Source organism: Populus trichocarpa, chromosome 5 (assembly GCF_000002775.5).
Source record: "Populus trichocarpa isolate Nisqually-1 chromosome 5, P.trichocarpa_v4.1, whole genome shotgun sequence".
NCBI classification, from domain to species: Eukaryota; Viridiplantae; Streptophyta; class Magnoliopsida; order Malpighiales; family Salicaceae; genus Populus; species Populus trichocarpa.
This window is the reverse complement of record NC_037289.2, coordinates 2,211,311-2,234,766: the sequence shown is the minus strand read 5'-3', so window position 1 is coordinate 2,234,766 and position 23,456 is coordinate 2,211,311. Positions and strand designations below refer to the sequence as shown.

At 33.8% G+C, this 23,456-nt stretch overlaps 3 protein-coding genes across 4 annotated transcripts; 1 reads left to right on the top strand and 2 right to left on the bottom strand.

Annotated features, from left to right (window-relative positions):
* Positions 1–1,447: 1,447 nt before the first annotated feature.
* LOC18098792 (peroxisomal adenine nucleotide carrier 1) lies at positions 1,448–4,558 on the bottom strand. Its single transcript, XM_006382543.3, has 5 exons — positions 4,215–4,558; positions 3,077–3,308; positions 2,441–2,587; positions 2,167–2,318; positions 1,448–2,089 (listed from the first exon to the last, which is right to left on the bottom strand). The coding sequence occupies exons 1-5, from the start codon at positions 4,355–4,357 to the stop codon at positions 1,810–1,812; spliced, it is 954 nt and encodes a 317-aa protein (XP_006382605.2). The 5' UTR covers positions 4,358–4,558; the 3' UTR covers positions 1,448–1,809.
* A 3,047-nt stretch (positions 4,559–7,605) lies between these two features.
* On the top strand, positions 7,606–14,619 carry LOC18098791 (mitochondrial Rho GTPase 1). The gene is made up of 15 exons (XM_006382542.3): positions 7,606–7,880; positions 7,999–8,213; positions 8,902–9,034; positions 9,384–9,533; positions 9,978–10,154; positions 10,542–10,808; positions 10,912–10,980; positions 11,155–11,210; positions 11,459–11,540; positions 12,027–12,238; positions 12,352–12,421; positions 12,541–12,653; positions 13,020–13,170; positions 13,602–13,788; positions 14,326–14,619. Exons 2-15 carry the CDS (start codon positions 7,999–8,001, stop codon positions 14,397–14,399), a joined length of 1,956 nt encoding a protein of 651 aa, XP_006382604.1. The 5' UTR covers positions 7,606–7,880; the 3' UTR covers positions 14,400–14,619.
* LOC18098790 (cyclin-P3-1) lies at positions 14,551–17,720 on the bottom strand. 2 transcript variants are annotated; one of them, XM_006382541.3, is made up of 3 exons: positions 17,329–17,720; positions 16,832–17,233; positions 14,551–15,090 (listed from the first exon to the last, which is right to left on the bottom strand). In XM_006382541.3, the coding sequence occupies exons 2-3, from the start codon at positions 17,230–17,232 to the stop codon at positions 14,871–14,873; spliced, it is 621 nt and encodes a 206-aa protein (XP_006382603.1). In that variant the 5' UTR covers position 17,233; positions 17,329–17,720; the 3' UTR covers positions 14,551–14,870. The 2 variants fall into 2 exon arrangements, with proteins under 2 accessions (XP_006382603.1, XP_052309017.1); XM_052453057.1 differs by having other exon boundaries at positions 17,390–17,719.
* Between the last annotated feature and the right edge of the window lie 5,736 nt (positions 17,721–23,456).

Genomic DNA, 23,456 nt, shown 5'->3' with positions numbered 1-23,456 from the left:
TATTTTTGATACCAGCACATCAAAATAATCTAAAAACATAAAAAAATTATTTTTAATAAAAAAATTTTCAAAACTTTTAAAAACACAGTTTGCATATTATTGAGTCTTCATGAAGTTTGAAATGCTTTACTGGGCCAGTTTAAATCTTTTTCTCGTTAAATTACACAACACAGTGGGATCCATAGTTGTTAAAGCCAACCTCACCTGATATTTGATTTAGAAAATATAGAACTCGAAATCTAATAGGGTTGAAGAATTTGTAATTAAACCAGACATGATATTGACCAAGCCAAACCTATTCGACTTGATCAGGTTTTTAATGTTCAGTTATCTTGGTCAAACCAAGTCCAAATCTGAGCGGGTAGACAACCAAAGAAAAAAAAGAGAAATAATTATCAAAATGTTGTTGTTTTGATATTTGATTCAGATTATTCCGGTGATCTGCAAGATGATCTAGAACCGGGTCTGCTAAATACGACGGACTCATTGTGATAATAGCAAATATCAATAGATATTGCAGTTGAGATTATCTGATATGCTATGTAAGTTCTGTGTTGCTCTCTTTGTTTCAGGTGGAGGATGATGATTGAGAAAAGCCATTTTGTAGAGGCCTCCATAAAAGAGGAAAAACAAGATTTGAAGTCCACTGATGTTATCAAGGGCATCATTCGGACTTCTTGGAAGTTTAATAAGTTGAGCAATTGAATTTGAAGCTGAACTTGAATTCATATCAAATCAAGCTATAATTTGAGGGCAATGCCGTTCAAAAAAAGCCACTACTACAGTTCGAAGGTACGCCGAGTTTGAAAGTCTTTCATGCCAACATTGAAATGTGGCCAGATGAAATGTCAGATTTGGCTTAATATCAGTCAATTTGAATATGGTTAGTCTCGTGCCAATGAACAAGTTACCATGCAAATGTTAAACCCGGTCTGATGGTTAGCCCGGAAAACCCCGGACACAGCCAAGTTATTAGTTAAACTAGACAAGATATTGACCTAATAAAACCCAATTGACCCCGAGCATTTAATAACCACGTTGACTTGGCTAAACCTAATCCAAACCTAGGCCAAGTCAACACCAAGAAAAAAAGGATAAAATAACAATTTTTTTTTAAATTAACCCAATTTAACTTGGTGACCTACAATAACTCAGAGAGCCTTATTTTTTGGATCGATTATGATAACTATGATTGTAGAAGCAAAAGCTATGCATAACGTGCTATGGAATACATAACTTTAGTCATCAAACTACCCTAAAGCAAACAAATCAGAAAATTTGTTCATGAGTGGCATGCCATCAGCTTCAAAACAGTAGTTCACAAAATGTGCAAAAGCCAAGGTTTCAAGACGTAAAGTAAAACTAAAATTGAATTCCTCATCGCTGTAAATTGGATCTAGGATGGGAATGAGGACATTCCCATTGAAACCCACTGACTGCAACTTACTTTCCACAACTACAAATCATTTATTTGAATTTTTGTAGAACGAGAAATGATAGGGAGAACATAAATTTGCATTACAAACAATACAAGTAATAAATTACACAACTTAATTGGTCTCTTTGGAGAAAAAAATTCCGGGATTAAATTATTTCTCTCAAATTGGAACTTCCTCATTCCAAGGATACGTCATGTAGGACAGCTAAAATCACAGTTACTCTCTAACTAAAGAGTATTTATTCGTCTGGATTTGAGCTTCCTATCTAGAAATTGAACTAGGTCTTGTAAAATCCTCCCATTTTCTTGGAATTAAATATGCAACACTATCTACAAAGAATTTCAAGCATATTACCATAGATGAATCAACATCAGGTACTTTTTAGTCTCCCCCTTGTGAGAAAGAGATACCTTCTAATCGCGAGTATAAGAACCCAAGTTGTTGCAGCTATTTTCTCCTTGATCATCAAAAGCAATGCTGAGCTTAGTACAGTCTTCAAGATCTGTGCGTGCAATCCTTTGAAAAAGCCAAAAATTCCCTCTCTTTTCCATATAGCACATATGACAGCAGAAATTGTCTTTTTGGACTTTCGCTGAGATTTCTTAGTTTCATCATCATCTGTGTCAGCAGCTTGAATCACTACCTTACACCTGTATCGAGAATATAATCTCAGTTAGTTCTATATCTCAAGCATTTAAAACTACAGTTTACGGTGATAACTGTGCACCTGATTGCAGGATATGTCAGAAAGGTGGCTATACTCTTTGAGAGTGCGCCCAGAACAAAAGCTGAGAATGCAGAAAGGGTTACCGCAGTCTTTTCTGCACCGTTCTTGTTTCTCATTAATAGTTTTTGTTTCAGTTGATCAAATACTGTATACTGCAATATATACAACTCTTGTCTCAGTGTAGTCGATTCTCTTAAGCAAAATGCGGTAACCTCCAAATGTAGATTTTGAAGCAATTTGCATTATAGTGAACCTACAAGGCCAGGTCAAGTACCTGAATTGCAGGGTTCGAGGTCAGCAAAAGAGAGATGCCCAGGCCATCAAATGCATCACTCCAGCTGCCCTCAGTCAATGTTTCCCAAAGTCCTTTCGATTTGCCAAAGGCACTTGTCTGCATCCTTGAGGAGGCTGTATCCAGGGGCTACATGATAGTAAGCCAAAAATTAATGATATTAAACCTTTAACATTCACTCATATTGAATGGAAGAAACTCTTACAATGACAATAGACAGAAAATCAGAATAATGAGAAATTTCAAGATAAGCTGCCATCACAACAATCAAACTGGGCAGTATGCCAAACTGAAACCCATAGTCTTATTACAAGCAAAAATCACATTTTGAAATACCAAACAAAGAGAATGAAGCAATAAGTCTAATATATATCATGTTCTGAAAAGCTCCATGTTGTAAGATTTGACCAGTTCTTTTGATTGCATATCCAGTTATCCACAGTTCTCTGTATATCATGGCACTGAGAGATGTAAAATCCACACTCCCTCCCTTTCTCACATTTAGAAATTCATCTGTGCCATTTCATATGCATAATTTGGGAAGAAAGAATAGTTATTGCATTATATTGTGTTCAAGAAATCATAGCATAACTTGCAAAATGGTGAGTATTGACTCACCTGAGTGATAACGGCAGTGCATGCCCCTGCAGCAGCAGCAATAATCAAGTTCGCTTTTGTTCCAATCTTTTTAAAACCACTTTTCTCCATATATAGTCTTTTAAAGTAGCTATACCCATAGAAGTAGACAAACTGTGAAATGAAGGACTGCAGATTTTTCGTTCCTATGCCCTGGTATAATGAAAGAACTTGTCGGGTGGATATTGCTTCCCATAAAACATCAGTAAGCTTCCTGAATTAGCCATAAAAGCAACACCAAATAAAGTACAAGCTTTACAAAAGCAACTAACTTAAACATTCCCAAAGATCTGAAAATCTGAAAATCACGTGAGAGGATGCAGAACTAACAAATGGTCCATAAAGTAAAAGGCCACGCAACTAGAAATGCACATAACATACCATCTGCCAATGCTACATTTCAATTGAAAAGGGCATAACAGAAAATTTAAAAGAATTTCAATACACATGCTTGATACTACAAGCTCCTTAAAGAGATTGACCGGAACATGTTTCATTAAGACTTCACTCTGCTAATTAGAAAATACATCAAGCAGGCACCTTTGAAGATATCACTAACATGACATGATAACCCACCCTCTTAAACATTAAAACTAAATTGATATTAAGAATCAATACACACACACACATACATGAAAAGGTGAAACCAATCTAGAGGAAATGAAAATATTTATTTCATCAAAGAACATTCATCATGATCAGGAAACCAACAGATACAACATAAATAGCCTAATAAAGACCAAGTAGTTCGTAGCACAATAGCACAACAAAAATTGTCAGCTTCCAGCTACACTGATCAGGTAGCTGCAGAAGAATTAGCCAATGGCCATAAACTCATCTACTACATTAATAATAGATACCTCTCATTCAAAGCAGATGCTTTACAGAGCTAAAAGTTACCGACTTTCTATGGCCGCCGCCACCTAACTACAGTCTACACATGTCACCATCCATAAAATTCAAAACTTTCAACTACCACAGTCCATAAAATTCACAACCATCACAAATTTTTTTAAAATAAAACAAAACCAGTTGACCAATCACAAGATCACACAAAACACAGATCAAGAAACCAAAAAATAAAAAACAAGAAAATTACGAGATGGGTATTCTTAAAAACCTGTATTTTTGCTGTCCATGAGCACGAGCCTCAGCTTGATACTTAGTCTTACACGTATCAAGAGGGTATAAAATTGTTGTGCTTAGCAGTGAACCAATAGAACCTGATGTTGCCTCTGACACAGATTCAAGATCAACACCCATCTCTCTCTGTATCAAAACTCTTTTAAAAGATTAAGATTCTATAATTATGGGAGTATCAGGATGATTTATATTGAGTTTATAGAGAGGAAAAGACAGGGAAGAGACAACGGTTCGGTAGGTGGCTGGGCACGGGGGATTACAAAAAAGGAGAGAGATCAAAGTGAGAGGAACTGATTTTTGGATTTTTCTTGGGAGTTGTAAGAACGTGACGTTTGTCGAAGTTATGGGCTAGTTAGTGTTTAAACTTTATTTTCATCCCTATAATTCATCAATGAAGCAATTTTGCCCCTTTAAGCAATTTTTGGATTTTTCAATGAATTTTTTAGGATTCTAAACTATCCCATGTAAATTATTTAAACTTCATGTATCATTAAATATTTTTAATATTTAAATTAATATAATATAAGCATAAGAAAATAATTAAAAAATATAATATTTCATTAGATAAGTTGGCTGCTTTAAGGGGCATTATTGAAGTGTTTAGGGCTAAAGATATGAAAATGAAGTTTACATTGACGGTCCTCTAGGGCAGTTAGACGGTGGGGATCTGACGGATCAAAACATACATAAGATAATGAAATTTAGTCATTTAGGGAAATTAAATAACATACACATATGGGATTTCATAAGATAATGAAATTTAGCCTTTAAGACACCACATCTCTTGATAATTAATCTAGTTTCTATGGATACTATGAATTATGATGGTTTTTTTATTTATATTTTCATTGGGTAAAAAAATACTAATTATTTTGGGATGAAAACTCAAAAAGAGAAAAATAATCAATAGATTTTATGAAATTGTTTGATAATTTTGTTATTACTTTCTGAGTTTTCAATACATATATGTTATTTATAAACCTCGAGTAAAGTTTAGCAAGAGCTCTGAAAAATAATTAATTCTAATTTAATTTAAAACAATAGCATCAGAACTTGGAATTTTTAAATAGAGATCTAATATATGTTTTTTTTTTTTAAGGATTCATTTTGTCACGGGTTTCTCTTTTTATTTTTGGATTTTCCTTCTATTTTCATGTCAAGAAAATAAGTAGGGTAAATATTGTTTATTTTAAAAAAACAAATTAAAACAATTAAAAAATTATTTCTACCATCTAATCAAAGAAAATAATAAAGTATTTTGTATAATTTGCTTTATTTTATTTTCATATATGTCTTGTTACATGATATTTAAATTCTACATGAGTTGAATGTAAAATATATAATTAAATTATTAAATAATATTATTCTCTTATATTCTAAATTTTTACAAGATATTAGATAATATCCTACTTTAAATATTAGCTTTTACATTCTAAATATTAACTTCTGATTTTTTAACAAACAACATTTTATCACTTTAAAACACTTTATTTTTATTATTTTTATTGTCAGTTTAATATTTCTGGTTCATGACTTTTTCCCGTGATTTTTTTATGTTTGTAAGTATAAATTAAGTTAAACTTAATTATTGATGAAAAGCAAAATAACTATAATGAAAAATAATGTTATATGTATCAAACTCATGAAAAATTAAATTATTAGGAGTTTAAAAAAATATTAAAAAATAATTAAGATAAATTATTTTTATTATTTTCTAATAAATAAAAACAAAACCCATGACAATGAGGAAATTATTTCTATTATCCAATAAAAAAAATGATCTAAGTATTTATATAATTTGTTTTATTATATTTCCTTATATATCTTACTGTATGGACATATATACTCACATTAAAATATATAATAATCAAGCTATTAATTACTATTCAACCGTTTCATTTAAAATATAAACTTTAGTACTTTACCATTCAACCTTTTTTTTTTTAAAAAAAAAAAAAGTCAAATGACGAGCTCCATTGATAATTTGAGCAAAGGCAGGTAGATACCGGCGCGCACCAGACCAAAAGGCTCATCTTAATTTGTCGAAGTCAATATTAAAATCTGTTCACTTAAAACTCCATCCAGGTCAGATTTCGGGCTGCAAGTTTGTCGAGTCAACCTGCAGGATCATTTAATAACTCTAAGTCAACATCAGTTAGTTCAGAAGTGGTAGATAAATGGAAACTCACGAAGAAGTTGAAAATTGCAAATGATCATAATACTGACATGGATTGCATGATTGTTCAACTTGATCTTCACTGAAAGAAACTCGAGAGACTGATCCAGTCTGAAGAGTCTGGTGATCTTTAGAGCAGAGCGTCTGCCTTGTAAGCTATCTTCCAAAGATCAAGCGTTTGTGTCTGCACGAGTGCTTCATCTCTGTGCAGGATCTAATGATGATACTGCAAGGCTACAAGAACCTGGTGTTTCTGGACTCGAGCAATATTTGCTATAGTTTCGAAACAAATGCATGGCAAGATTATACTAGAGTTGCTTCACTACAAGGCATGTGATACAGAAAGACTCCGAGCTTGATGCGATCCTCTGTAATCTCCGATTACTGAACTGCTGGGTTCGGAAGGTTGGTGTTGACGAGGAGAAATTATGATATCCTGGATTTTCTGCTGGATGCCGTAGCTGGAATTTTCTGTATTTTTCAGTTTTTGTTGCATGGCTTTGTAGCAGAGATGAGCTACTAGCTTCTTAATTGGTTGCCAAGAAACATGAAGAACATCACGGTATTTTTAAAAAAATTAAAATTTTTTTTAATTAAAATTTAATATAATTTATACGTTGTGGATCGTTTTGATATGCTAATGTCAAAAATAATTTTTTAAAAATAAAAAAAATCATTGGCATGCATTTCAGCATAAAAAATTATTTAAAAAGTAACCATTACCATACTGTCAAATACCCTTAAAATCTGACACGTGTTTATTTCATCCATGTTATTTTTGTGTAAAAAAAAAAAACCTGGTTTGAAGTAAAATTTATCCGATTGTTGAATTAACCTGTTATTCTATAAAGGTTTTACTTACCATATTCACTCAAATTTACTTTCACAAAATTAAAAATTAAAAATACTAATCAACACGTGTCAACTTGCTTGATATTTATAATTTGATAAAAACTCGAATTAATTTTCAACAGGTTAAAATTTAATCAAATTTTTTTATAAGCGAATTATTTTTACAAAATAATATAATTTTAATTTTTTTAAAAAAATTAGATTAATCTTAATGATCATGTGTTAACTTGCATGATTTGTGATCCAAGCTTTTTGTTTGACCATTTCAAGTTAAATTTAATAACTACAATTAAAACTATTATTTTCATCATTTAAAAACAAAGCACAAAAATAACGGAAAAGGGCCACGCTATTTACCTTTCTTGCCATCTTCACCACTCCAATCCACTGCTTTTCACTCATCACTCTGCCTTAAGTGCCTTTCCTTTCCTTTCCAACCATTTTCACCCTTGATACAAACACAGCTATTTACGCTTTTGCCACTCCAACAACCACCAAATTTCACTTTTGCCACTGTAGATCAATTTTCCTTTCATAAACCACCTCTGATTCTTCTTTTTTGAGCTTCCAATTTTTCTCATTCCTTAAATCCCTAATTTACCCTTCCAATTCCAGGTTTTTTTCACCGTTTTTCCTTTCTCATTGCTGTTTTGATTAGTTAGGTTTTTGGGTGTTTGGTTTCTGATTGAACTGGTTGTGTTTTTGTTGAATTGGTTGTGTTTTTGTCGTTTAGATGGCGAAAGCAGCGACGACGGCCAATCCTGGAGTTAAAAGTGGAGTGAGAATCGTTGTGGCCGGAGACCGAGGCACCGGCAAGTCTAGTTTGATTGTCACTGCTATCTCCGAAACTTTTCCGTCGAGTGTTCCGCCGGTTCTTCCACCTACACGGATGCCTGATGATTTTTACCCTGACCGCGTTCCAATCACCATCATCGATACCTCATCTAAGTATTTTACTCTGTGTAAAAATATATTTTAATATGCGTATTAGTTAGTTTAATTTGCTAAAAATAGCTGAATATTTGTATTGTTTTGATTGTATTTTTAGCTGATAATTAATTTAGGGTTATAGCTTAGTTAAGTTGCTATGGTGTATTTGGCTTTGGGATAATGGAAAGAATGGGAATCTTTTAATGCTGTTATAGAAAGTGTGGAGATTTTGTGAATGTCCTTTTAAAATCTATTTGTGGACATGTTTGGACTGGTGGATTTTTTGGGGTGAAGTTGAGGTACTCTGATTAGTGGGCTTTCATGGTTTTTGAAATCCATAAGGCTAAAAGCAACTCTTGAAGTGTAAAAAAAGAAAAAAAAATCAAGCTTTGTCGAATAAATTGTGTTTTTGGGTAAGTTTGTGTTCGGTTGTTGATTATTATGTGTGGTAAAGAGGAAACAGTCATTTGAGTTTGGCGTATTTTGTTGGCCTCCGAGATGGGAAGAGCTGTATGTTTACCGGGTTGGGTATGTCCTGTGAATGAACCCAGGAGATCTTTTTTGGGAAGGATTGATGAATGTGGGAAATGAGGTTCCACATTCATTCCATTTTTCTTGGTTGGGAAGAGGAGGTGCAATGCCATTTTTTGTTTAAAGTAATGGTGTGAGGTAAATAATGAATGATCATTTGTTCTGTGTGTTTCAGAGTGGAGGATGCCGGTAAAGTAGCTGAAGAATTGAAGCGAGCTGATGCAGTTGTTCTTACATATGCATGTGACAGGCCAGAGACTCTTGATCGTTTGAGTACCTTTTGGCTTCCTGAGCTTCGTCAATTAGAGGTTTCTATTCTTTGTTTTCATCCCTTTGTGTGTGTGTGTGTGGGGGGGGGGGGGGGGGTTGTGTGGGTGTATCTTCTGTCATTTTATTGCCAATAAATCTGTGAAGACCTGTCCTTAATTTGTGAAGAGATCTTTCCAGTGAGAAACAATAGACATTTTTTTTTCAGCCAGATCGTACTAATTCATGTATTGTTGTAAGCAGAAATCTTTATGACAAGTTTTCATCTACAATCAAAAGTCATTTGTAGCAACTGGAACCTTGTAGCTGTTTTTCTTAGGAATATCTTTCATTTTAGTTTGTTGGTGGAGAGAAACGTATGCTTTTGATGGTAATGTGGATGATGAACAGGTGAAGGTACCAGTTATAGTGGTGGGTTGTAAGTTGGATTTAAGAGACGAGAACCAGCAAGTGAGCTTGGAGCAAGTAATGTCACCAATAATGCAACAGTTCCGGGAGATCGAAACTTGTATCGAGTGTTCGGCATTCAAACATATTCAGGTATCCTGTTTGTTGAATTACTTTAATAGATGCTATGGTGTGAATCTTTTGGAGTTATCTAATCTGACCATTACAGTGCAATATTGTTTTCTGAATCCTTTTCAGTAATTTAGTTTCACCATTGCAGTGTAACATTGTTTTAACAGTATGCACAGTTTGCACTTTGAAGGTCTTTTCCGGCTCCTGTAATCATTGTATGCCACAGTTCGTTATGATTCCTCAATGGGAAGTTCCTAATATACTGTTTGGAGTTTTCTCCTTGTATTGATAACACTTTTTTTCCATGATGCATGAGTTTCAAACCAAAGATGACTAGTATCTATTTTGTTTTATTCTAATCTTTGAATCATTTAGATGGATTACATTGGCATGCGGTTTGGTTGGTAACCTTGGGGTTTTGGAATTAACAATCGAATTTCTGATTTTGGTTTCCTTTTTCTACAGATTCCTGAGGTTTTCTACTATGCACAAAAAGCAGTGCTTCACCCAACTGGTCCATTATTTGATCAGGAATCACAAACTTTGAAGCCCAGGTGTGTTAGAGCGTTGAAGCGTATATTCATTCTTTGTGATCTTGATAGGGATGGTGCCCTTAGCGATGCCGAGTTAAATGAATTTCAGGTTTGTATTCATGTTATTATAATATTCTTCTTTTTTTGCAATTTTGGTGGGAATGGAGTTGGATTTTGAATCTTGTTATCTATATATTATTCCATTGCTTGGCATTTATTTCTAGCTGCACAAACTTGAGTTAGTAATATCCCAAACTAGTCTTCAGAGTCTTAAGATTTTTTGTTATCTTGTCATTAGCCTTATAAGCTACAATGTCTTAAGAACATGGTTAATTGGCATATTATTCTTGTGCTTTGTGAGGAGAGAAGCTCAAGCCCAAAGCTTAAAGTCTAGCAAGGGGATGGGTTGGGCATAGTTACAATTTTCAATGCTCAAATATTATAAGTTACAATGTCTTGTGCTTAGGGTTTGTGAAGGATCTAATAGCTTTAACAGGTCAAATGCTTCAACGCTCCATTGCAACCTTCTGAGATAATAGGTGTCAAGAGGGTTGTGGAAGAAAAGTTGCCTGGTGGAGGAGTCAGTGGTATGGGCGTCAATGACTGTGGCCTTACACTGACAGGATTCCTCTTTCTCCATGCATTATTCATAGAAAAAGGGCGCCTTGAGACAACATGGACTGTACTTCGGAAATTTGGGTACAACAACGATATCAAACTTTCTGATGAATTAATTCCCACATTCAAACTAGCTCCTGATCAGGTAATACTGGTTCAAAAGAACTTATTTGATGGTCTTTCTGTGGTTCTTTTCTAGTATCCTTTGTTTGTATTAAACCACTTATTTTTCGTTGTCATTTTTTCAGAGTGTAGAACTCACCAGTGAAGCTGTCGAGTACTTGAGAAATATCTATGAACTGTTTGACAGTGATGGTGTATGTTTCAGTCTGTGCTTTTATCATTATTCATTATTAAGCTCTTAAAAGTGTAGTTAACTAAGCTTCGTTATATTTTGAGCTCCTATATCTTCACTACTATAAGTTGTAGTCTTTCAACTTGCTAAGTAATTCTGAATTCTCAAAACCTCACTAATGAAAATGTACTGCCAGGATAACAACTTGCGACCTGCAGAACTAGAAGATATTTTCTCCACTGCACCGGAAAGGTACTGCATTTTTTATTTTTTTGTAAAATTGATGTTGTGTCGTGTCCCTTAATAATTTGCAACCATCTACTGTCAACCTTTTTTTTTTTCCTGTCATTTGTCTTACAGAACAAACCAGCATGTTAGATCTATCTTTAATCAACTCAAGCTCCAACCCTACCATCTACTTTCTTCTCATATGAGTTTTCAACTTTTTGCTGTTGATTTGAATTTTTTTGTTACATTAACACTTGGCTTTTCAACTTCAGCCCGTGGGAGGAACCTCCATATAAAGATGCTGCAGAGAAAACTGCATTGGGTGGGCTTTCAGCTAATGCTTTTTTGTCAGAGGTATCTCTCACTCTCCCTCTGCGTGCGTGAGTGAGTGTACTCATGTGGGTGCGATGTGTGTTGGGTGTGAGTGAAGTTGGCTGTCTTTCCTTTCCTTATGTACAATTCTTTTCATGCATGTATCATGCCTGAGTGATATGATATAAGGTCTTAAAAGTTCAGTATATGGGATATGTGACAAACATCAGTAATGGAATTCGTTAATCAATCTAACATTGACTTTTTTGACAAAATAAAAAGTACCTGTTTGAATATTTGGAATATTAATTTCATGACAAGTGTGTTACTTACTGACAAATATGTATTCCAGTGGGCCTTGTGACTTTTCGTAAAAGTTCAAGAGTGCATGGGATATGCGACAAACATCAGCATTGGAATTCGTTAATCAATCAAACATTGACTTTTTGACAAAAAGTACCTGTTTGAATATTTGAAATATTAATTCCATGACAAGTGTGTTTACTTACTGACAAATATGTATTCCAGTGGGCCCTTATGACTCTTCTAGATCCATCTAGAGCTGTGGAGAATCTGATTTACATCGGATATTCTGGTGATCCTTCTGCTGCTGTCCGCTTGACAAGGAGAAGACGTTTAGATCGCAAGAAGAAACAGTCAGACAGAAATGTTTTCCATTGCTTTGTCTTTGGACCGAAAAAATCTGGAAAGTCTGCGTTAGTGAATTCTTTTATTGGAAGGTTCATCTCAATCCATCTCAAAGAAACTTATATAAATTATGTTTATTTATGCTTGTATTCTTCCTGGTAATTTTTTTTGGTGGTTAATGTTAGCTTGTTAATTTTGTATTCAGACCTTTTTATGATAGTTATGCTCCAACTGCCGAGGAAATTTACGCGGTTAATGTTGTTGATCTACCTGGTGTAAGTGTTATTGAAGTAGTCAAAATATGTTTTGGCTCTTACTTTGGATTCTTTACGTTATCTAATTGCTCCAAGGCTCACTTTTGTCTCCAATTGAATCTCCCACTCTCTGTTTGCAGGGAATAAAGAAAACCCTTGTGTTGAGAGAGATTCCTGATGATGGAGTTAAGAAACTCTTGTCAAATAAGGAGTCTTTGGCATCATGCGACATAGCAGTGTTTGTCTATGACAGGTAAGCAGAGTGGTGTATGATGAATTCAGTTTAGTCACCTATTTTAAGGGTACATTTTTTAATTTTATGGTATGTGAATTTGAGAGGTAGCTTGCTGTGAGTTTTTTGTTCAAAACTTCAATTTCCTACTTTGCTTGCTATTGATGGGTTATTTATTGGATATATTTAATTTTGTATGTGTGAATAAAAAGTTTTAAAAAGATCATATGCTGATGTCGTCATGGCTGCCTCATAGGAGAATTTAGCCTTCCAACATAGCTAGGAACCTCAACCAAAGGTTTCCCATGGCTGAGAATGTAATGTGAACTTTGCTTTGCAATTTCATTAATACATTCAGTCCATTTAAGGTATCAAATGTTATTGCAGTTCTGATCAGTCCTCGTGGAAGAGAGCGACAGAATTGCTTGTGGATGTTGCCAGCCATGGTGAGGATACTGGATATGAGGTGCCATGCCTAATTGTGGCAGCTAAAGATGATCTGAACTCATTTCCAATGGCAATACAGGAATCTACCAGGGTAGTTACTAGTTACTTCTTTGCTGATTCTATTTCATGGTTGTAGATTATGTACAAAAGTTGACTTTTATCAAATTTTTGTCATGAGTTTTCTGTTTGTGCTTTTGGCTCATAACCCTTTTGCTTTATCAGAAAGTCTTCAGATTTCTCTAGTTCGGTTGGTAATACATTACTGGCTTATAATGATCTATGATTATGGAGGCCTTGTTCTTCACAGTTAGATTATAGGTGGTTGTGAATAAGTATCAATTGCAGTTGGATGTTTGTAAGTATCAATTGCAAGTTGCCTGTTTGCCTGCTGGGCAGTAATTCCCCCCCCCCCCCTCTTTGAAGATTGTTCTGCAGTTCTTGTTGGGATCCAAAAGTAATGGGATGGACTATTGATTCTGAAAGTAGAACAATGCCCTTAATTGCAATTATTTGATTTTGCAGGTTAGTCAGGATATGGGAATAGAGGCTCCAATCCCCATCAGTTCAAAGATGGGCGACACCAATAATGTGTTCCGTAGGATAGTAACTGCTGCTGAGCGCCCGCATTTGAGCATTCCTGAAACTGAAGCAGGGAGAAGTCGCAAGCAATACAATCGACTTGTCAACCGCTCTCTCATGTTTGTTTCAGGTATGTTGATATTTGGAACTTCTAGAATTAGTGGCACTGCTATAAATGTCTCTGGGTATTGTGAATTTTCTGCTATTTCCTTCAGGAATCATGTTTTTCATTTTAAGAACTCTAATTCTGTTTTCTTACTCTGGCCTAGATGTAATAGAAAATCTGCTTAGTCTATTCTAGGAGTTGTGTGGCCGTTCTTCTATTTCGTCAGATGTTCAACAATTATGTCAGGTGTCAATCCTAAAATGCTGAAGGATGACCATTGTTCCAGTTTGTTTTATTTACTGGGACTGGCTCTTGCAAAGGATTTTGACACAACTGCTGGGAATTAAATCAAATTCAGGATGACCACAGTGAAATATACTCAATTACTGACTAACATTTGAACAAAATATCTCTCCTCTTGTTACTTGTTTTAGATGATTGCTTCATCTTTCATCTTGCTACCGCCCTATGTTTGTAGGGAAAAAACCAATTAATTGCTGTTAAATGATTTCTTTCTCATTGATCATCTACCATATTGATGATTTTGTTTCACCATTCCAGTTGGAGCTGCGGTGGCCATTGTTGGGCTAGCAGCTTACCGAGTATATGCTGCGAGAAAGAACTCTTCTGGTTGAAGAAAGATTCACCCATTAATGAGATGCAACTCACGCATTCGCCTGTAGAGGATTTGCAATATAACTAATCTGTTCTTTTGATTCGCCTTCCAACTCATTTGCTATCCATTAGGGTTTTATCAGTTTCGATTGGAAAAAAATGCAACAGATGTAACATGAAACCAGTTGTTGTGCAGGGCTTGTGCAATAATAAAAATTTTGCTACATATTTTTTTGATAAGATCACTGTCGTTGGATTTTCTTGCTTTAATTTTTTTTTTGATATGATCACTGTCTTTGGATTTTCTTGCCTTGACACCATGTGCCAAGATGATAGTGAGTTTTTGCTATTTGCATATTTAGGGTTCTTTTACTTTCCTTAAATAGTAATGTACTCGGTTGCATGCCAAATTCTTCTTGCTTGGAAGAAGTAAGGGTGCTTCCACCATGGTTTTGTTCCTGTTGCCTGCAATTCTGGACGCATGTTTCCCCTCATCTTTGTTTTGCCGGCCTTTGAACCCACAGGCTTGGATCAGCCTGTCCATCCTCGTACCTGCCACTTTCATTTTCTAGTTTCAAGCAGCAGTTCATGAATGCTTCGACTGTAACCTGGAGCCTGAAATCCAAATTGAACAAGAATCTCATCTCCATTCTATTCATTTCTCCGGTGCTTACACCTCCAATCCTGGCATAATAGGCATTGTCGTAACACCTGCAAGTTTGAGTGAATCAGTGAACAAAGAGGTTTTATGGCAAGCCTAATGCTATAATATAGCATGTAAATATTGTGTGGACGATTTCCACATACTATAACACTGAACTGATTAGTAAGAATAGCCCCGTTCTCCATAGCTGTTAGGTCCAGCTTAGGGTTTGACCCGATTGAGAGTATAGGCCATTGGGTCAATTTGGATTAATCTCAGAACATTATTTTGAAGAAAAATTATGGACACATTAAAAAAAATCCCAAGTTGATTGGTTGGGTCTTACCTAGGTTCGGTTAGGTTAATCAAGTTGTTGATTGACTTGCTAAGTCATACAGGTTTGATTGGGTCAATGTTCAAGTTTGAAAGTAAACCTGACCCGAGCTAGATCATGAATCAATAGGTCACCAAATCAAACTCTGTTATGCCAGATCATGTTTGATAACTATGTTTTTCTTCTCTTTTAAAACGCTCTCTAAAAGATTTATGAGTGTCAAGTAGTGTGATATTTTTCATGAGATTATGTTTGCCACTAGAAAATTAATTGACCGTTTTAAATTTCTTCTTTATGACGCACCACCATTTCTTCCTTAACTCATGAAATTGACTCGACTCGACTCTTTATGAGTAAGCCATACCGGCAAGGCCATCCAATTATCATCCAAAATAGCTCAGTATTCTCTCTTCTAACGATCAATTTCACTCTTTCTTCCCACTTCCCTGCCACTCATTCTCTCTTTGAGGTTCACAAAAGGCGAACTATTTACTACAAACTAGAGAAAACATGTGGGCAAGCGTTTAAAACACTGTAAACCACTCTGTCTTAGAGAACCAAATTCTGGAAGACACCTTCTTTCAACCTTCTAACTATATCTTACATGTCATGCATACAACAGCCAACAACTGAAACACTTAAGACAGCAGTCTGGATACACTCCATTGATTCAGATCCAATTTCAATAGCACTAAAAAGACCATCATTAACAGTGATACAAAGATCATTAACAATGATACACAACTGTGTTATTACCCAAAAGTGGGATTCGACATAAACACCATTATATCAATAAACCATCGGTTTATTGATGCAAGTTGTTATGATCAATAAGTTACGCATCTACCATAATTGGACTTCATAGATAGCCTTGAAAGAATATTTATGGATGTACTCCAAAACAAGGTTTGGGTTGTGTTGAGTGATCACCCTCATCAATAGCCCATAGATTTTAATTCAACCGGACCGTGCTTAAATTTGGCTAGGAGATTCCAAAAACCTAGCTTTATAGGAGGGTTGACTATCTATAACCAGCCGAGACTCGAAAAACCTCTAAATTAGGTGCAATTCGGGGTTTCTTCTCTTTATTTTTTGATTTTCTAGTTTATTTAGGATTTTAGTTGTTTTTTTCCTTTCTAATTAGAATTTTTAGTGTCCAACCTTGTTTAGATCGGTTTCTGTTTATTTAAAATGTTATAAACTTCTTAAGAAAGCAAAATGCTTTAAAAAAATATTCAATATTCAATAATAAATTTTGAAATTAGAATTTTTATGTCATCCTTATCATTTATTGTGTGATATTTCACGAAATAAGAGGATAAGAAATAATGAAATCCACCTATTGACTGCCTAATGACATGACCCTGAAGGATAAGCTAAGCATTTCTAAATCTACAGCAAAACAAGCACTTAGGGAAGCGAACAGAGTAAATAAATATTAAAGAATTCTTGGTTTTAATCATGCAAGTACTTACTCATCATCCAAAAATTTTGCAGCTACCATGATGCTTGTAATCAGAAGACGGTGTGCGTTTAGGGAAGTAAGATGGCCATCCGTTAGTTGAAGGAACTTGTTGATGTATATGTAAGCAACAACAAGGCAAGAACTGCTGCATCCTGAGTACTTGAATATGCGTTCGATATACTGCTTAATGCTCAAGGTGGGTGATCTTGATCCATGGAAGATTGTAATAACATCTTTTCTAGCTGTGTTTGACAGCTCTTCGTTCTTTTGAATGGATCTCTCTAAAACAGATGCAATAAGCAGCAATACCTGTGGAGTTCCTGAAGCCCCTCTACTGGATTCATCTAATAAACCCAAAGCCATGCAAGTTTCTGATTCAGCAGCCATGCCATTGAGCACCAAATTTGCCATTCTGAATCAAAGCTGGTAAATTAGTTAAAACAAAACAATGGAGCTAACAGTGCTTACAAGTAATTGAAAAGCATGCTGTAAGGATTAGCATTCAACCATATTTAAGCTGGCCTCTCTCTGTGAAAATTATTCGTATAAGAACTTGGGTTCATCCTACCTGTATAGGTATAATCTGAGCCAAAATTAGAGATAAACCTGTAGTGTATCTTACTTGTGTGACCTTAGGAATTAAAAAAAGACTCTATTCCAAGAGGTCAGCCGATTGGGAAGCCTTTACACTGCACTATAAAAGTTTCTAAAAGATAGCAGCACAAAGGAATGCTCCACTATTATGCACTAAGGTACTTGTGCAGCACACAAGGAGAAAAAACAGAACATAGATGTAGATTCCAGGTGTAGTAGGTGTATCAGGATAAAGTCTTAGGAAAAGTCATAACTTTTTGGAAAGTTGGTCCTGCCTTGCTGCTTGTTGAAGGAAAAGAAACAGATTAGAGTTCTTATTTTCTTTCGTGTTTTTGATAGTTAGTGAGGTATCTGTTGATCCTTTTGGATACCACAACAGCCCTCTACTGGTTTTGGCATGTCGAGCAAAGGGTCTGTATTTTTTCGGCTTAGTTGCGCGAAGGTGAGTATTGAACCGAGACAAGTTGAATTTCAATCATAGTTGTCAGACCCGACTCGAAAACTAATCTAAAAAAGATCCTAGATAGTTGGATCATCAATTAACTACATTTATTAAAACAACAGTTTTTGTTTTTTCTAGTCAAGTTTGAATTAGTTAAACTAGATCCCTAAAAGACTAGTCATGTCAATCAAGTTTAACCGAGTTAATGTTTCATCTGGTTCGAGTAAAAACCCGGACGAGTCAGACTCCAAATCTATGTTTTATAGATCAACCCACCGACATAAGCCAAACTTAATAACTATGATTTCAATCAGAACACTACATGGATTAGCATATTGGAGTTCTAATGTAACTTATGGGGGCAAAGACAACGTATTTCTTGTTGTCAAAAAATCAATTGGAAACTTACTTATTAGAAAGACAGGAAACCTTTAATTCCTAATGTAGTAACCATGGTAACTTGGGCATCAAATATTTTGATTTTATTAATTTAATTTCAAATATAGTCGATGCTAGACAATGTCACCCCATCTATTATTAGTAGTAGTTAAAAGATTTTGTTTAATTTACATAATAAGTGTAAATGTTGTGATATAATTAAGGAGTAAAAATAAGCCTCAATCCATCCCAAAACGAGATTTTCGTATGAAATTGTAATAAATTCCCTCCACTTCTTTTTTTTTTTATACAAATTAGCGAAATATGGTAAAATGTATTATGATTCAAAGCTAAAAACTGATTAAGGGGAGTTTAGGAAAGTTATGGATGATATTTTTGCGCAAATATTTTTTAATTAAAAATATATCAAAATATTTTTTTTCTAGATTTTTTTTTAAATTCTTAATTATACAACACATTAAAATCATTAAAAAAAACAAATAACAAAACATTGATTTAATGTCTTTCCAGATGAAAAAAAAATTAAAAAACATTAAAAAAAGAGAGATTGAACCGCATTAGTAAACAAAGTAGTGTAAATCAAAATATTTGTGACTTGTTATCAATAATGAAGTAACAGAAAAGTCAGACCATTAACAGAATTGCAACATGAACACCAATGGAATCACTCAAGTTCAAGATTGGCTCCTAGGAATCAATTTCTCATGCTGGACACAGATTGATTGGCACTGTAGGAGCAAATGGGGACAAAGCAAGAGAACAGTTGTTGTATGGACCAGAGAGTTCAATATTCTTTAAAAATGGAACAAGGAATTTTCTAAGCAATGCCATGAATATTTGATTTGAGCATAGAATATTATAGTTAACCAACCTGTTCTGTCCAAATCCATGAACACATCAAAACCTGGATACATTAAATTTGCTTCAATTTTGTAGTTACATATAGTTTTCGAAGCACCAACTTGGGATCCTAATTAATCAATCAATTGTTGACTATATCATCAGAGATATATTATTGGCCCTCAACATAATTAGAATGTTGAGATTCTCTAAATTAATTTCATGGTGGCCTAATTTGTTTATTAATTAGCACTATATTTCGTTTCCATGGGAGAAATTGACAACTCAACCACTGTGGACAGACACCATGAAATCCAACACGAGTTCTACGTAGCTCGATGTCATAATTACGTGCATTTCTTACATAAATAAAAACTACTTAATTAGATATAAAGATGATTTGGAGTTATAATTAAACACCTTTGGATCTAATACTTGTTAGACTATCTTCTAAATTTAGGTTTTTTTTCCCCCAAGGGTTACCCCTACTATAAGTCACCGACCCACCAGTATATACACCAATTCTTAATTGGGTCTCCAAACATTTTTTTTTTCTAATTGAATCCCCAATGCATAAAAAATCTTCAACTAGACCCCTATTCCATAGGCCCACGCATATTCATAAAAAGAAAGACAGATTAAGCACCCATGTGGTTTCAAACGTAAGCCTTTGCTTCTGATTACAGAGGCAAATATATATATATATATATATTACAAGTTTCTGTTTTTTTTCCTAAAAGACCAGTGATGAGTTCTTGTCAAAATCGCATCCATGGATCCATTAACATATATATTGAGTAAATTTTTCTTTGGCTAATAACAGAGCATGAACACACACACCTGGTGTTGAACTGTTAATTTCTTGATGATATATTCATAAAAAGAAAGACTAATTGAGCACTCATGTGCTGTCAAACGTAAGCCTTTGCTTCTGATTACAGAGGCAAATATATATCGATATATTACAAGTTTCTTTTTTTTTCCCCTAAAAGACCAGTGATGAGTTCTTGTCAAAATCGCATCCATCCATTTACATGTATATTGAGTAATGATTTCTTTGGCTAATAATAGAGCATGAGCGCACACACACCTGGTGTTGAACTGTTAATTTCTTGATGATATATGTATATTTGTGTATGTCAACCTTCCCGAACACACATGCACACCTGGTGTTGAACTGTTAATTTCTTGATGATATATGTATATTTGTGTATGTCAACCTTCCCGAACACACATGCACACCTGGTGTTGAACTGTTAATTTCTTGATGATATATGTATATTTGTGTTTGTGTATGTCAACCTTCCCATCACTTGTCTCTCTAACAATCCAGCACTAAAAAATGGTGTCATCTTTAGAGATATGGCTTCCAATTGATCATTCATAATTTGTAGTCTTTATTCTTGCACTTGATAGAGATGCATCACCAATAATGTTTCTTGATATATATATCTTCGTCAATATAAATAATTACCTCATCATCACTTTTCCTGGAAATAAAATAAGTAATTTCCTCCATAGTTATGTTTTTTTTAACCTCCATCTTCGAAGCTGAATCAAGGATTCAGAGATCACAATTTATATGAGAAAATGGGATTTAATTGTTCAATCATGATTCAGACCCAATTCTCTGTACTGTTTCCAATTAATCATACATAAATCTCTTCAATTTGTCATCATTAAGGCGCACTAATTAATTGTTATTCTTTAACAAGGATGTTGGGGTGGCTCTTGTGGGGTTGGTTCAGGACGCAAGGATAAAATTTGTTGATTATTGATTGATTGAACAAGTTATATATTTTCAATCAATCATAGGAAAAGAGTATTTTAAACCTTGATTTCGATGTTTAATATGATCCAATGAATATAAGTTAAAGAATATTTTCAAGAAGCATAGCGTGATGGCAAAGGGCTTGAAACCTGCACAACATGAAGGTCTCGAGTTCGAGTCAGGAAGTGTATTTCTTGTAAGAGCCTGGGATAGTTAGAGTTTTACTTGTTTATCTGGACCCATAAAATACGCTTTTTGAGGGATGAGTTTCCTTAAATAAAAAAAAAAGAAAAGTTAAAGAACGTGATTTTTATTTTAAGTATATAATTAACCTAACTATATGCGTACATCTACCTATTGTACTTAAACAATAACATAAAGAAAACAAAAAAAAAACATTATTCCTTTCGAAATTATTATAGTTTTATAGCAATGTGATTAATTTGTGACTTTTCAGGAAGAAATTAAATCCAATGATCAAACACCTTCATTATCAAGAAATTGACCCTCCCCCTTCTTGATTTGAAAAGGTAAGATAGAGAGAGGACCAATTTCAGACTTCCACGCCTACACCATTTACAATGTCAAACGATTGTACTAACTAAATGATGGTTTTTAAAACATTATTAAAAAGATAATATATAATATCATTCTCAAGAAGAACAATAAAAAAATTACATCACGATTTTTTTATTTGATTTGTTCTTGGATAACTCTTAAAGTCTCAAGTTCAGGTATGAATAATTTTATGAACCACCCCCTAGCTCGAATAACCAAACCATGGCGGCCGGAGAAAAAAAGAAAGACAAGGAATATCCACAAGTAACGGGTCAATGAAGACACCATGGCATTACACCTGAATTAATATATAAAAACACACACTCAACTGATGGAATAATTCAAAGAAAATTGATGAGGGATATTAATTAAATTGCCATGAAACCAAACTATGCATGATCATGACAATCTTCTCTTAGTCATAGGTAACATGTTCATCATTTTTTTATATAGGTTCCTTACTTAATTTCTAGCTATATATTAATTATTGGAATTTCTTTAAATACATGTGCATCAAATAATAACTTTAAATCATATATATATATATAGATTAATCTAGTAAACTTGCAATTGATTTAAAGTTTAATTAATACAAATTGGATAATAATTTGAACCGATTTTAATATATGTTCGCCAAACTTGTATCACTTAATGGATTGAATCATAACAAAATCAAAATCAAGGAATTATTTTTTATTAAAAAATTAAACAACATCATTAAGAAGATAAACTCATGTTATGTTTATCCACCTACCAAATAACTCCAAAAACCCAAATCCTTTACCGGCACCATACGCTAGGAAACATGACATTAGCTTTAATTAGTCCTTTTTAAAAAAAAATTAAATGTACTGCACATAGTACTTAATTTTTTTCAAGTCGAACAATTAGCTTATAAGAGCCGTATATAGTTGTATAACCATTCTTCAACGAATACCACTTTCTATATCATGTACAAATGCAACCCTATAGCTGCAAAAGTAGGAAAAAGGGCACCGAAAATGGTATTGTTTCCACGCAGTAGAGAAGCAGAAACAGGTTTTTGAATACCATCAATGTCTACTAAAAGGACAGTAATGAAAGCGAGAAGTTGCGATGGCTATGACTACTGCCTTGGACCAGACCCAGGACTTCCACGGCGGTGATAACAATTATTAGTGTTATGAAATTGCAATGTAATATCGATAATGAATAGAAAGAAAACTGAACTACATGATATGAAACACAACAATTTTTAGTGACTTTTTTTATAATTATTTTAATAATAAAAAAAAGAGAGTATTATTAATGAAGGAAAGTTAGCGACATAGATTGTGATTAACCAAGATAAATTAAGTACAATGCATGAAACTAAAACGAATTATGTTAAAAACTAAATTATAATAATACGTGATTCTTAGAACTTGTTTGTTTTTATGTTTTAAAAATATTTTAAAAAAGTTAATTTTTATTTATTTTTTTCTTTGTTTAAAAAAAAAACATGAGTTTTCATTTAAAAAAAAAAACAAATGTCATAATAGATATCATTGAAGAAATTTGTATGATCATGTAAATATATCTATACATCATGTTTTTTTGTCAGATATATTTTGATAATTAATTTTTACGAGATTTATCATAGAGATTTCAAGGAAGCATGCATGGCTCGTTTTGTTGTTCGATTTAGCTTCAATATAATTAATTTTCACATTGACATGCTATATTTTTTACATAATTATAAGTTAAGCAAGAGATATGGATCTATAAAATCTTTATTCACGAGGTGATTTATTAAATCATAATTAACATGTCAAAAGTAATTTCATATATATATATATATATATATATATATATATATATATTTATTAGCATGACTCGATAGATTGGCCTATAAAATTAACCTATAACCTAACATGAGTCGAGTTTAATTTAAATTGATTTAATATCAACTTGATTAATTAAACCCATTCCAGACATAGGCTGGTCAATGTCAATATGTTTTTTTTTTTAAAAAAAAATCAACACAATTCTGAATAAAAATATAGTTCAAGT